We start from the raw sequence: 14,823 nt of genomic DNA, 5'->3' as shown, positions 1-14,823 counted from the left end.
TTGTTGTGCGTTTGTCATATATAGCTTTTATTATGTTGAGGTATGTTCCTTCTATTCCTGCTTTCTGGAGAGTTTTTATCATAAATGGATGTTGATTTTGTCAAAGGCTTTCTCTGCATCTATTGAGATAATCATATGGCCTTTATTTTTCAATTTGTTAATGTGGTGTATTCTTGAAGGATATTTTCACTGATTACAGAATTCTGGGTCAACAAAGTGTTTTTTTTTGGGTTTTTTTTTTTGTTTGTTTGTTTTGCTTCCATTCAGTACTGATTCCATTCAGTGCTGTAAAAATGACATGCCATTTATTTTTGGCCTGCATTATTTCTGAAGAGTGGTCTACACTTATCTTTATCGTTATTCCCCTGCATCTCTATATCTTTGGTTTTCAGTAGTTTGATTGTGGGAGAAGGCAATGGCACCCCACTCCAGTACTCTTGCCTGGAAAATCCCATGGGCAGAGGAGCCTTGCAGGCTACAGTCCACAGGGTCTCGAAGAGTCGGACACGACTGAGCGACTTCACTTTCACATTTCACTTTCGTGCATTGGAGAAGGAAATGGCAACCCACTCCACTGTTCTTGCCTGGAGAATCGCAGGGATGGGGGAGCCTGGTGGGCTGCTGCCTATGGGGTCACACAGAGTCAGACATGACTGAAGTGACTTAGCAGCAGCAGCAGTTTGATTGTGACGTGCCTAGGTGAATTTTCTTCACATTTATCCAGCTTGAGGTTTGCTGAGTTTTTTTCATGTGTAAGTTATCTTTCACTAAATTTGGAAATTGAAAAATATATTTTTTAAATTTTTTCTACCCCCATTTTCTCTCTTCTTTCCTTCTTGTATTCTAGTTAAATATATGTTAGTCATTCTGATTACCTTAGGTCCCTGGGGCCCTATCATTCCTAATTCAGTCTTTCTTCTTCCTGTTTTTCCTTTTTTAAACTGGATAACCTAAACCTATGTTCCTTAAGCCCTTTTAATTTTATTCTTGATATTTTATTTTAAACTTTTATTTGGATATTTAATTTTCAGTTCTATACTTGTCATTGTTTCTTTTTATAGACACTTTTTATTTTGAGATTTCCTGTTTATTTATCATAAGTACACTTTTATTTACATGAGTGAGCATTTTTATATTAACTACTTTAAAAATGTTATGTGATACTACTAAAATCTGTATTATCTTGAGTCTGGTTTCCATTAATTGCCTTTTCTTATAAATATGGGAAATTTTCCCTGTTAAGTAATTTTAAGCTATATCTTGAATATTTTGACTTATTCATTGTGGAGACTCTAAAGTCTATTATTTTTCTTTGAAAAGTATTGTTTGTTTTTTAATTTGGTAGGCATTTAACTTGGTGATCAAATTCCAAGTTTTCTCTCTTTTGTGAGTAGATGGCTGCTGAAATCTCTGTTAAGTGCTTTTAACCTTGTCTGGTCAACTTAGAGTCTGACATACCAATACAAACCTACACATGATTATTTAAAATAGAAGGGCACTGAATTCATGGAAATCAGTAAAAAGCAGTTTAGTATAGTGAAAGAGCTTGACATTGGAATCAGACAGATTCAGTCAGATTCTGGTTCTTCCACTTACAGCTGTTTTGACTTAGTACAAATTATTTGACCCTTCTGAACTTCAGTTTGCCTATCAGGAAAATGAGATACATTTATAGTTATAAAAAAAAATCATGCTCATTATGTTCCTAGCACAGGCCCTCAATAAATAGCAACCATAATAACTATAGAGTCATTAGCCTCCTGGTCATCACTGGCATCATTGCTGATATGCATCATGGAGCAAGGAGTTGTACTACAGATAAGGTATTTCAGTAGCCTTATAGCCTTAAAAGGGAATGTGAAAAGCCTTAAAAGGAATTTTTACTTTGTGCCAGCTTGTTCTTTTCTTTTTCATCTCCGATAAAAATAATTAGGGTCCATTTAGATCATTTCATAGCTCTGCCAAACAGCATTTATACAGCATTAACAGTATTAAAAGTACATACCGAGCTTAATATTGTGCGCAGGCACACTTTACAAAGCAAATTGGGCAAGTATTATTTAAGATTCTAAGTGCTTTATGTTTCAAATGGTATATCAGGCATAGAGGAATCCCTTATATTGATCTGGTCTTAATTTAGGAGTATATGGATAACGTGATTTTCATAACTGAAATATGGTCTTAGATGAGAGTCCACAAGATTTTACAAATCTGCCTTTCTCTAATCGTTTCACCAGTGGCTCAGCAGTAAAGAATCCACCTGCAATGCAGGATGCAGGTTCAATTCCTGGGTTGGGAAGATCTCCTGGAGAAGGAAATGGCAACTCTCTCCAGTATTCTTGCTTGAAAAATCCGATGGACAGAGACGCCTGGCAGACTACAGTCCATGGGGTTGCAAAAGAGTCAGACACAACTGAGCAGCCAAACAACAGCAGCTACTTTCTCTAATCAGACAATCATATGTGACTAAACATAGCATTGATGACTATAGCTTCGATTCTTTGTTCCTGGAGATTTTTAATATCTTCCAACTTAGTATCAATTTTTAATTTTAAATTTAAGATAAAATGATAATTGTAATCTGCTATATAATTGCCAAACTTCCCAAAGGCAATAATTTAGAAGAGTAGGAGTAGCAAATGGCAAATAGATAAGGTCAGTATTTTATATATCATTAGTAATCATCAGTATCTGGTACACAGTAGATGCTCAGTTATACTTTGAATGGAAGGATCAAAGAGGACCTGGAATTTGATTTAGAGTTTTATAGCCCTGGTGGCTCAGACAATAAAGAATCCTCCTGCAATATTGGAGACCTGGGTTTGATTCATGGGTTGGGAAGATGCCCTGGAGAAGGAAATGGCTACCCCCTCCAGTGTTCTTGCCTGGAGAATTCCATGGATAGAGGAACCAGACAGGCTACAGTTCATGGGGTCGCAAAGAGTAAGATATGACAGAGCAATTTTCACTTTACATACCATTTTAGAATATACCTCCATGTCTAAGATTCTATTTTATGTTACCATGGATAGCATGGTGTAAAAATGGGGTAAAATAAAGAACATTGGAGAGGTCCAATTTGATCATTTCTGGTCATTAGGTTCTGAGACCCTTGTGCCTTCCCAGGCTATGAGAGCATAAGTCACACTCCTTTATATCTTGCCTGGAAAATCCCACGGACAGAGGAGCCTGGCAGTCTACAGTCCATGATCACAAAGAGCTGGGTATGAGTAACTGAGTGACTGAGCATACACACGGATATAAAGAACTCCTATGACTCATTGACAGAATAATAAGCAACAATGGGAAAATGAGCAAAAGGACTTGAGTAACCATTCCTCTAAAGAAGATATATAAATGGCCAAGAAATACATAAAAAGATTCTCAGTATCACTGGTCTTTCAGTTCAGTTCAGTTCAGTCGCTCAGTCATGTCCGACTCTTTGCAACTCCATGAATCGCAGCACGCCAGGCCTCCCTGTCCATCACCAACTCCCAGAGTTCACTCAGACTCACGCCCATCAAGTCAGTGATGCCATCCAGCCATCTTATCCTCTGTCGTCCCCTTCTCCTCCTGCCCCCAATCCCTCCCAGCATCAGAGTCTTTTCCAATGAGTCAACTCTTCGCATGAGGTGGCCAAAGTACTGGAGTTTCAGCTTTAGCATCATTCCTTCCAAAGAAATCGGGAAATGCAAATCAAGACCACACTGAGATACCACTTCCCACCCAGGTTGACTATTATCACACACACACACACACACACACACACACACACACACACACCCCTACACCTATATATGAAGAAAAAATAATCAGTGCTGACAAGGATGTGGAGAAATAGGAATTGTGCCATGCTGGTGGGAATATAAAATGGTGGGGCTGCTGTGGAAAGCAGTTTGCCCAGCTTCTCAAATTGTTGAACATAGAATTGTATATTATCCATCAACCCATATAACTAACTTCTAGGTGCCCCAAAGAATGTAAAGAACAGATACAAACAAATACTTATATATTAATGTTTATAGGAGTGTTAGACATAATAACCAAAGTGTAGGAAACCTGAATTTTTTATTGATGATTAATGGATAAAGAAAATGTGGTATATACATACAGCAGAATATTATTCAACCTTAAAAAGGAAAGAAGTCTTGACACATATTACAAATGGATGGATCTTTATGCTACATGAAATAAGCCAGACACAAAAGAAGAAATATTGTATGATTCCATGTATATAAGACCCTTTAATTACCTACTTTGACTGCTGCTGCTGCTGTTAAGTTGCTTCAGTCATGTCCGACTCTGTGCGACCCCATAGATGGCAGCCCACCAGGCTCCTCTGCCCATGGGATTTTCCAGGCAAGAGTACTGGAGTGGGTTGCCATTGCCTTCTTCACCTACTTTGACTACTTTAAGTCAAATTCATTGAGACAGAAAGTAGAATTGTGGTTGCCAGGGGAGGCGGGTGGGGGATAGGGAGCTATTTAATGGGTACAGAGTTTCAGTTTGGGAATATAAAAAATTCTGAAAGTGGATGGTGGTAATAATGGTGAACACAACAATGTGAATATACTTAATGCCATAGTACGCTAAATTTACACATACTGTACACTTTAAAATTATTAAAATGGTGGATTATATGTGATGCGTATTTTACCATAAAATAAAAAATAAAGAATGGATAAAGATAGAAAAATTAGATAGGAGGATCATAAAAGAAAGCTGAGGTATGAAAACTAAAACATTTTCAAATATCATTTTTTCTCTAAGCTTTACCTTTGTTTATTCAGGGTTTACAAGGACCCCCAGGGAGTACTGGAGACAGGGGACTTACAGGAGAACCGGTAAGTATATTTTTATGTGTTTCTAATTGTGTTTTTCTCATAATGTATTTTACCTATCTCTTATTATCTGTCTGTGGTTATGTGGCTGGTATGTTTTTGAAACCAGCATTTATCATGGGCAGTTAATTATAAGAATGAATATTTTGCTGTGAAGATAATTTATAGTGCCTTCCTGGTTTCATAAAGTCAAATTTGGTTCTGTTTATCTGGAACCATTAACACTGCATGTATTTCTATTTTCAACAAATATAATTCTGTTTTATTGACTCTCAGAATTTTTTTCTTAACAGCCTACTGTTTATATAATAATTATTATACTCCCCCCACACATACACACACACAAAATCACACTTATGAAGGCAACTCTGTAATAAAAGACCGTATAGAGAAGCCAGACTCTACACGTAATGGGCCAAAATGTGGAAACTTGACAGAAATGGTAGTAGGTCAATAATTCAGAAACTTACATCACATTTTCATACATAGGACTCAGTTATAGATTTTCCATGGAAAATGAACTGTGAAAATGAAATACCTTGCCACACCTTCTTTCTCACAATATATTCTTTATTGCCTATGAAGTCATTCTTCTGGCTAATGGTATCAGATGTAATGTGCAGTAACATGCTCCTAAGATTTACAATACAAATGTTTTTAAAACTACTGTGTGGTTGATCTTATCCATCACATGACACAAAAGTTTATAAGTGGTTTTTGCATGGTTCGTTTAGCTAGGATGAAGGGGAAAATTCTAATAGTCAAAGAACTATTCTTATGCATCTGTGTTCATTTCCTGCTTTATACATTTAACCTGTGGTATAAGCTCTTCAAACAATAAGTAAAGATTTGACTATGTGTGTAATTTTTCCAAATATAGAATCTTAAATGTGATATTGATTTTTATCAAACTAAATTCTTCTCAGTTTTCTCTGGTTTGTATCTCTTAACCTGCCATCCCACTTCTAATATTTGTTTGATCAAAAATCATGCAGATATCTAAATATCTCTTTCTTCTAAAGAAACTATAGCTCCTTGAAGTCAGAGACCATTTTTTTTCATCTTTGCCATCCTCTTTCTTAGTACAATATCTGGCATATTTATCTATCTAGTGCATGTTTGTTAAATAGCACTAACCAAAAAGTCATATACCCATGATGTAATCATTTAGCTGGTAATATTAGCTGAGGTGAAACAACATTAAAATTAATCTTAATAAAAAATGCATTTAAGTCACGATAAGCGTATCAACAGAGCTATGACAACAACAGAGATAATATCAAGTTTTATACAAAAAAAGATTTACTGTTGTAACTGTAAATGACTAAATGACTGAAAAAGCTTAAAAATTGACATTCAGGTCCCAGGGTCAGTGGCTCTGGTAAATAAAATATAAATCAATTTGTAATGGGTGTGATGGGCTTTGTTTCACATATTTAAGCTACCTAGTAAAATCTAAGGGAATGTATAACAAAATAAACCATCTTAATTTAGGGTTAGGGAAACTTCCAGAAGAGGAGAATTTGTGCTGTGAACTGAAGGATGAAGAGTGGGTTACTTAAGCAAATATGGGGGAAAGTCATGCCAGAGAGAAGTCATGCCAGAGAGAAGTCATGACCTGGGAGAAAGCCTTATATATTAATCTGAAGATCTAAAAGAAGGCCAGTGTGACTGTGACACAGGGAATCGAGTGGGAAGTGAGTATAAGATGAGGATGGAAAGGGAGGCAGGGGACGAAACACATGCAACTCTAAAAGCCCCATTCCCAAGGATATGCATTTTTAGCATAGGAACAAAGAGATATCTTTGAAGGGATAGGGCTAGTTTTATGATTGTCTTATTGTTTCATAAAGCTCACCCAAACCAAATAGGAATGGACCAAGAAAGCCTTTCTGTTACAACAGTCCAGATAAGATACAGTAGAACATTTTTGATTAGCAGAGAAAAAAAGTAGGTATAAAATATCCCAAATGAGATAAAATCAACAGGAGAAAGATGTAAAGTATGTGAAATATCTGAAGTATGGTTTCTAAGGTTGTGGCTTGAAGTATCAATAGGTTATCTCTCATTAAAACTGAAAAAAAAATCAGCAGCAATTTATGTTTGAGAATGGAAGATTAAATTTAGCTATGTTGATCTGAGGTGTCTTTGAGAAAGGTGAAGATGGCAGTTGATTGTGAAGTTCAAAACAGAAAGAAATGAAAACTGAAGTGTTAGTCGCTCAATCATGTCCAACTCTTTGCGAGTCCATGGATGGCAGCCGGCCAGGCTTCTCTGTCCATGTGATTCTCCAGGCAAGAATACTGTTGTGAGTTGCCATTCTGTTCTGCAAGGGATCTTCCCAACGCTGGGAGTGAATCCAGGTCTCCTGCATTGCAGGCAGGCTCTTTATCATCTGAGCCACCAGAATAATATCCTGAAATTTAAAATATTGGGGTTATTGGTCTAGGGAGAACATATAGGAAAGAGAAAAAGATATTAGGATGAACTTTGAAGAAATTCCACATATAATAAATGTTGATAAAAGGGAATGAAACTGCAGAAAAGATTGAAAGAGGCAAGAAGAAAATCAGATATATAAGTTAGGAGTTCGGCACTAACCATACCCATCTTAAAATCTTCATGACAATCTTAAATTGCTTTAGAAGTATGTAAGCAAAAATAATACATCTATATTAAAGTAGAAGTGAAATTTATATGCCAAAATAAGAGAGAAAATGGAATCAAAAGTCTTAATGTCATTGAAAAAGTAAGAGAATTCCAGAAAAACATCTGTTTCTGCTTTATTCACTATGCCAAAGCCTTTGACTGTGTGGATCACAATAAACTGTGGAAAATACTGAAAGAGTTGGGAATACCAGACCACCTGACCTGCCTCTTGAGAAACCTGTATGCAGGTCAGGAAGGAACAGTTAGAACTGGACATGGAACAACAGACTGGTTCCAGATAGGAAAAGGAGTATGTCAAGGCTGTATATTGTCACCCTGCTTATTTAACTTATATGCAGAGTACATCGTGAGAAATGCTGGTCTGGAAGAAGCACAAGCTGGAATCAAGATTGAAAGGAGAAAAATCAATAACCTCAGATATGCAGATGACACCACCCTTATGGTAGAAAGTGAAGAACTAAAGAGCCTCTTGATGAAAGTGAAAGAGGAGAGTGAAAAAGTTGGCTTAAAGCTCAACATTCAGAAAACGAAGATCATGGCATCTGGTCCCATCACTTCACGGAAGATAGATGGGGAAACAGTGGAAGCAGTGTCAGACCTTATTTTTCTGGGCTCGAAAATCACTGCAGATGGTGATTGCAGCCATGAAATTAAAAGACACTTACTCATTGGAAGGAAAGTTATGACTAACCTAGAGAGCATATTGAAAAGCAGAGACATTACTTTGCCAACAAAGATTCATCTAGTCAAGGCTATGGTTTTTCCAGTAGTCATGTATGGATGTGAGAGTTGGACTGTGAAGAAAGCTGAGTGCCGAAGAATTGATGCTTTTGAACTGTGGTGTTGGAGAAAACTCTTGAGAGTCCCTTGGACTGCAAGGAGATCCAACCAGTCCATCCTAGAGGAGATCAATCCTAGGTGTTCATTGGAAGGAATGATGTGGAAGCTGAAGTTCCAATACTTTGGCCACCTGATGTGAAGAGCTGACTCATTGGAAAAGACCCTGATGCTGGGAAAGATTGAGGGCAGGAGGAGAAAGGGACAACAGAGGATGAGATGGTTGGATGGCATCATCAACTCGATGGATGTGAGTTTGGGTGGACTTGGAGTTGGTTATGGACAAGGAGGCCTGGTGTGCTGTGGTTCATGGGGTTGCAAAGAGTCAGATATGACTAAGAGACTGAACTGAACTGAAAGAATGGAAACTAAAAAAAGAAAGAAGAGTAGCAAATAGAAAACGGTAATAAATGTAGTAAGTCTTACAGCTATATCAGTTATCACTGAAATGTCAATGTTCTAAGAAACAGAGAAAGTAGAAAGAAAAATGAGACCTAACTGTATGTTGTCTTCAAAGAACCTACTTTAAATATAAAGACACAGATATATTAAAAGTAAAGGGATGGACAAAATGGACTAAGATATGCTAACACTAACCAAAGGACAACTGTAGTAGTTATATTAATTTCAAACAAAATACACTGTAGATCAAGGATAATTATGAGGGATAAAGGGGGGTACTATATAGTGATAGGGTATCAATTCTCCAAGAAGATATCATTGTGCTTAATGTATATGAATCTAACAGGAGAGCATCAGATTACGTGAAGCAAAAACTGATAGAACTCCAAGGATAAATAGACAAATTTATTATTTCAGTTGGAGACTTTAGCACTCATCTGTTTATCAGTTATTGAGAGATCTAGCAAGCAGATAATCAGTAAGATTATAGTTGAACTGAACATCACCATTAGAAAACTGAATCTAATCAACATTTATGAAAGTGAAAGTATAAATGAAGTCGCTCAGTCATGTCCTACTCTGTCAACCCCGTGGACTGTAGCCTACCAGGCTTCAGTCCATCCATGGGATTTCCCAGGCAAGAATACTGGAGTGGGTTGCCATTTTCTTCTCCAGGGAATCTTCCTGACACAGGGATTAAACTCAGGTCTCCTGTGTTGCAGGCAGACATTTTACCCTCTGAGCCACCAGGGAAGCCCATTTATAGATGACTTAATCCAATAACAGCAGAATATACATTCTTTTTAAGCTAACATGGAATATTCACCAAGATCAACTGTGTTCTGGGTCATAAAACACACCTTAACAAATTTCAAAGAGATGTCATAGAAAATATATTCTCTATTCATAATGGAATTAAACTAGATTTCAGTAAGAGAAACATAACTGAAAAATATTTAAACTACACACTTCTAAATAACACTGGTTGAAAGAAGAAGTCTCAAGAGAAAATTTGACAATATTTTCAACTAAATGAAAATGAAAATATAACTTATCAAACTTTGTAGAATGCAGTGAAAACAGTGCTTAGAGGCAAATTTGTAGTATTAAATGCATATATTAGAGAAAAAGAAAGATCTAAAATCACTAATCCAAGCTTCCACTTTAGGAAACTAGGAAAAGAATAGAAAATTAAATACAAAGTAAACAGAAAAAAGTAAGTGATAAAGAAATTAGAGCAGATGGCCAGTTCAGTGGACATGGGTTTGATTCCTGGTCCAGGAAGATTCCACATGGCCTGGGGGCAACTAAGCCCATGGGCCACAACTCCTGAGCCCACGTGCTGCAACTGCTGAAGCCCATGCACGCTGGAGCCTCTGCACTGCGACAAGAGAAGCCATCCTAAAGGGAAGCTTGCGCACCACAACTAGAGAGTAGCACCTGCTTGCCACATCTACAGAAAGCTTGGACGCAGCAACAAGGACACCAAACAGCCTAAAAATAAATGGGTTAAAAAAAATCAGAGCAGAAATCAATTACATTAAAAACAGGAAAATAGAGAAAATCAATGAAACAAAAAATATATTCTTTGAAAAGACCAATAAAATTGGTGAAACCTTAGGCAGGATTATCAAGAGAAAAAAAAAGAGACGAGTTTAATTTCTAATAGTAAAAATGAAAAAAGGGCCTTCACTACAGATCCCAAAGTCATTAAAAAGACAATATAGGAATATTATGAACAACTCTTTGCTCACAAATTTGATAGCCTAGGTGTAATGGACAAATTCCTTGAGAGACATAATCCACCAAAACTTAGACAAGGAAACTTTGATAACCTGAATAGTCCTATTTTGATTAAGGAAACTGAATCAATACAACTGAATCAGTTTTCCATGTACCTGAAAGTAACACAACATTGTAAATCAATTATACTCCAATGTAAAATAAAAAAAACTCTTAAACTTAATAATTAGTAACCTTCCAAAACAGAAAGCACTGGGCCTGGATGGTCCTACTAGTGAATTCTTTCAGAGATTTAAGGTATCATGAAATGACACCCATTTTCTACAACAATCTTGTTTTCAGATACAAGAAAAGTATGATCCATGAATGAAAATTTTGATAGGTTGGACTTCATTAAAATCTAAAAATTTCTATTCTTGGACATGTTCGGAAAATGAAGACATATCACGTAGCAGGGAAAAAATATTTGCAAGACAGATATCTGTTAAAGGACTTATATCCAAAGATACAGAAAGAACTCTTAAAATTCAACAATAAGAAAACAAACAGTTCAATTAAAAAAATACAGAAAAGGTTTGAACAGACATACAGATGGTAAGAAGCAAATTAAGATCTCCACAGCAGCATGTGTCATTAGAGAACTGCAAATTAAAATAATGGCATGCCATTACACATCTTTAAGAATGGCTAAAATCCAAAACACTGACAATACCAAATGCTAAAAAAGATGTGGAACGAAAGGAATTCTCATTCATTGTTGGTGGAAAGCAACTTCGGAATATAATTTGGCAGTTTCCTTCAAAGCTAAACATACTCTTACCAAATGATACAGCAGTCATACTCCTTGGTGTTTACTAAAATAAGTATAAACCTGTGTCTGCCCAAAATCTGCACATAAATGTTCATAGCAGCTTTATTCATAGATGCTAAAAATTAGAAGCAACAAGTAATGTCCTTCAAAGGGTAAATGGTTAAAAAAACTATGGTACACCCATACAATGAAATATTGTTCAGCAATAAAGAGGAATGAGGTATTAGTCCACAGAAAGATATAGAGTAACTTTTCAATACATGCTAAATGAAAAACACCAATCTTAAAAGTATAAATACCATATGATTCCAACTACATGACATTCTGGAAAAGACAAAACTTTAGAGACAGTAAAGAAGAATGATGGTTGCCAGGGATTGGGGGAAGTGGCCAAGAGATGAATCAGTGGAGAAAAGGGGAATTTTAGGGCAATGAAACTATTTTGTATAATAATGTGAAAGTGGATACCTGATATTATGCATTTCTCAAAACTGTACAACACAGAGTGAACCCTGTGTAAACTATGGACTTAACATGAGGAAAGACATTCAGGCATGAAACAGCCTGATATTTTCAAGAAAACTAATCAGTTGCATTCACTACAGTATCATGTGAAAGGTAGAAAACCTATGACCAACCTAGATATTATATTAAAAAGCAGAGACATTACTTTGCCAACAAAGGTCCATACAGTCAAAGCTATGGTTTTTCCAGTAGTCATATATGGATTTGAGAGTTGGACCATAAAGAAAGCTGAGCGTCGAATAATTGATGCTTTTGAACTGTAGCATTGGAGAAGACTCTTGAGAGTCCACTGGACTGCGAGGAAATCAAACCAGTTAATTCTAAAGAAAATTAGTCCTGAATATTCATTGGAAGGACTGATGCTGAAGCTGAAGCTCCAATACTTTGGTCACCTGATGCAAAGAACTCATTGGAAAAGATCCTGATGCTGAGAAAGATTAAGGGCAGGAGAAGGGGACGACAGAAGATGAGATGGTTGGATGGCATCACTGACTCAATGGACATGAGTTTGAGCAAGCTCTAGGAGTTGGTGATGGACAGAGAAGCCTGGCGTGCTGCAGTCCATGGGGTCGCAAAGAGTCGGACACTACTGAGTGACTAAACTGAAGATGTATTGCTATTTGGTTAAAAGTTTGTTTTGATTCTTACCTCATACTGTACATCAAAACAATGGTTTAAATAGATATGTATTTTAAAACCATGATTAACAAAAGAGTAGATGAAATTTTTTAATGGAAATGTTTTAAACTTAAATATGATGGAAAAAATAATAAAAGACTTAGATTTAAGTACATGAAAATTTTAAATTTCTTCCAGCCTAATTTTTTGTTTTAAATGGTATAAGATTTAAGGATAGGACTTCTCTGGTGGCACACTGTATAAGAGTTCACCAGCCAATGCAGGGAACATGAATTCAATCCATGGTTCAGGAAGATTCCACTTGCTGCAGAGCAATTGAGGCCATGAACCACAACTACTGAAACTCATGTGCCTAGAGCCTGTGCTTTGTAACAAGAGAAGTCATCACAATGAGAAGCCAACATGCCACAATGAAGAGTAGCCCTCACTTGCGGCAACTAGAGAAAGCCCACATGTAGCAGCAAAGGCCCAGTGCAACCAAAAATCAATAAGTACAATTATAAAAAACAAATTTTAGGAGATACACTAAATGTTAAAAGGGTTAAATGGTGGTTTGGGGTAATTTTTACTTTTATGTATTTTCAAGTATTCTATAGTGAACATATTTGGGGGGAAAGTTATCTTTAACATTGTATTTTTAAAATAAAATGACATGTCACAAACTGGGCAAATGTTAGCAATAAAACAGGAAAGGAAAGAGTTAAAGGAAAGAGTTAAAAACTCTACAAAATTTTTTGAATGACTCCCAACATACATAGGCAAAGAGCATAATCAGGCAACATGTAGAATATTTCAAAAATCTGATAAACAAATGACAGAATATTCAACCTCACTGGTAATCAAACATATAAAATTTTAAGATACTAGTTGGTCCATCAAAAATGAAGAACTTAAAAAATAACTTACTGATAAAATAATATTCTATGCTGCTATGAATTTAATGAAATAGATTCTAATTTTATACATTGTGAAACATTAATTTTTGCAACCTTTCTGAAAGTTGACTTGATGTTATGAGCAAATAATTCTATCATGTTTCTCTCAGTGTGTTTCTACTAGGATAAAACAACATTCTGAGGAGGATCCATAAATTTTGAATTACTGTGCATAACATGTAACAAACCGTAATTGAAAAATATTAGTGACTTCTTAAAACCTTTAATGGCTGTGCTGTTGAGTAAGAAAATTTGTGATACCTACATACCAACCTTTTAATTCTAATTCAAATATTTATCTCAACTATTAGGCAATATTTTCTAACAGATTTAACATTCACTTACAGTCTAACTTGTATATAATAAAAGCAAACTTTTATTGTAAATAAGATATAAAAACAATATAACTGTCTAGCATTAAGAAAATTATTAAATCATAGTACTGCAGAATGTTAAATAGAATATAATATTATATAGATATTGAACAATTTTGTTGTGAAATATTTAAAATATGATGAAATATTTGCATTTATAATAGACTCTTAAGCATTAAACAGGTACAGTTATTTATAAATGTGCTCCCACAAAAGAACAAGAAGGAAATATGCAAGTATATTTGCAGTGTCATCTCTGTATGACAGAATTACAGATGATTTACTTTATCTGTTTCTTTTTGTAGTTTCCATACTTTTTGAATATTTTAAATGAACATTAATACAACTTAGAAAAACATTTTAAGATAACCGACCATGTCACAACTTTTTCCCTATTAATACATTTTTTAAAGTGAAGTGTGTACAAAATTGTGATGGACTGTAAGCTCATGATGGAGAAGGCAATGGCACCCCACTCCAGTACTCTTGCCTGGAAAATCCCATGGACAGAGGAGCCTGGTAGACCGCAGTCCATGGGGTCGCTAGGAGTTGGACACGACTGAGCGACTTCACTTTCACTTTTCACTTTCATGCATTGGAGAAGGTAATGGCAACCCACTCCAGTGTTCTTGCCTGGAGAATCCCAGGGGCGGGGAAGCCTGGTGGGCTGCCGTCTATGGGTCGCACAGAGTCGGACACGACTGAAGCGACTTAGCAGCAGCATAAGCTCATAAAATTTTAATATCTTATAATTTTCTGAATCTAAAAATCATCTTCTTTGTACTATCTTTCAGAAAGACCAAAAACTGCAAACACCTTCTTTTGGTGGCTGGAAACATAGCATTAAGTGTTCTGGAGAAGGAAATTGCACCCCTCTCTATTCTTCCCTGGGTAATCCCATGGAGAGAGGAGCCTGGAGGGCTACAGTCCATGGGGTTGCAAAGAGTCAGACACAACTGAGTGACTAATATTTACTGAACAAGTGTTAATCTATCTAAAGTAATTTTAGATAGGACTGGAAAAGGTCAGTTTTCATTCCAATTCAA

General features: G+C 36.1%; 1 protein-coding gene across 5 annotated transcripts in view; it reads left to right on the top strand.

Moving 5' to 3' along the window:
- COL24A1 (collagen type XXIV alpha 1 chain) overlaps positions 1–14,823 on the top strand; it is a 392,145-nt gene that overhangs the window by 258,355 nt on the left and 118,967 nt on the right. For all 5 annotated transcript variants that reach the window (XM_069596518.1, XM_069596489.1, XM_069596509.1 and 2 more), the window contains one exon: positions 4,791–4,844. In XM_069596518.1, the coding sequence (XP_069452619.1) occupies positions 4,791–4,844 (54 nt within the window). The remainder of the gene's footprint in view (positions 1–4,790; positions 4,845–14,823) is intronic.

The sequence above is a fragment of the Ovis canadensis genome, chromosome 1 (assembly GCF_042477335.2).
Source record: "Ovis canadensis isolate MfBH-ARS-UI-01 breed Bighorn chromosome 1, ARS-UI_OviCan_v2, whole genome shotgun sequence".
Taxonomy (NCBI): Eukaryota; Metazoa; Chordata; class Mammalia; order Artiodactyla; family Bovidae; genus Ovis; species Ovis canadensis.
The sequence above is the reverse complement of the archived record's forward strand: the minus strand, read 5'-3'. Positions and strand labels throughout refer to the sequence as shown.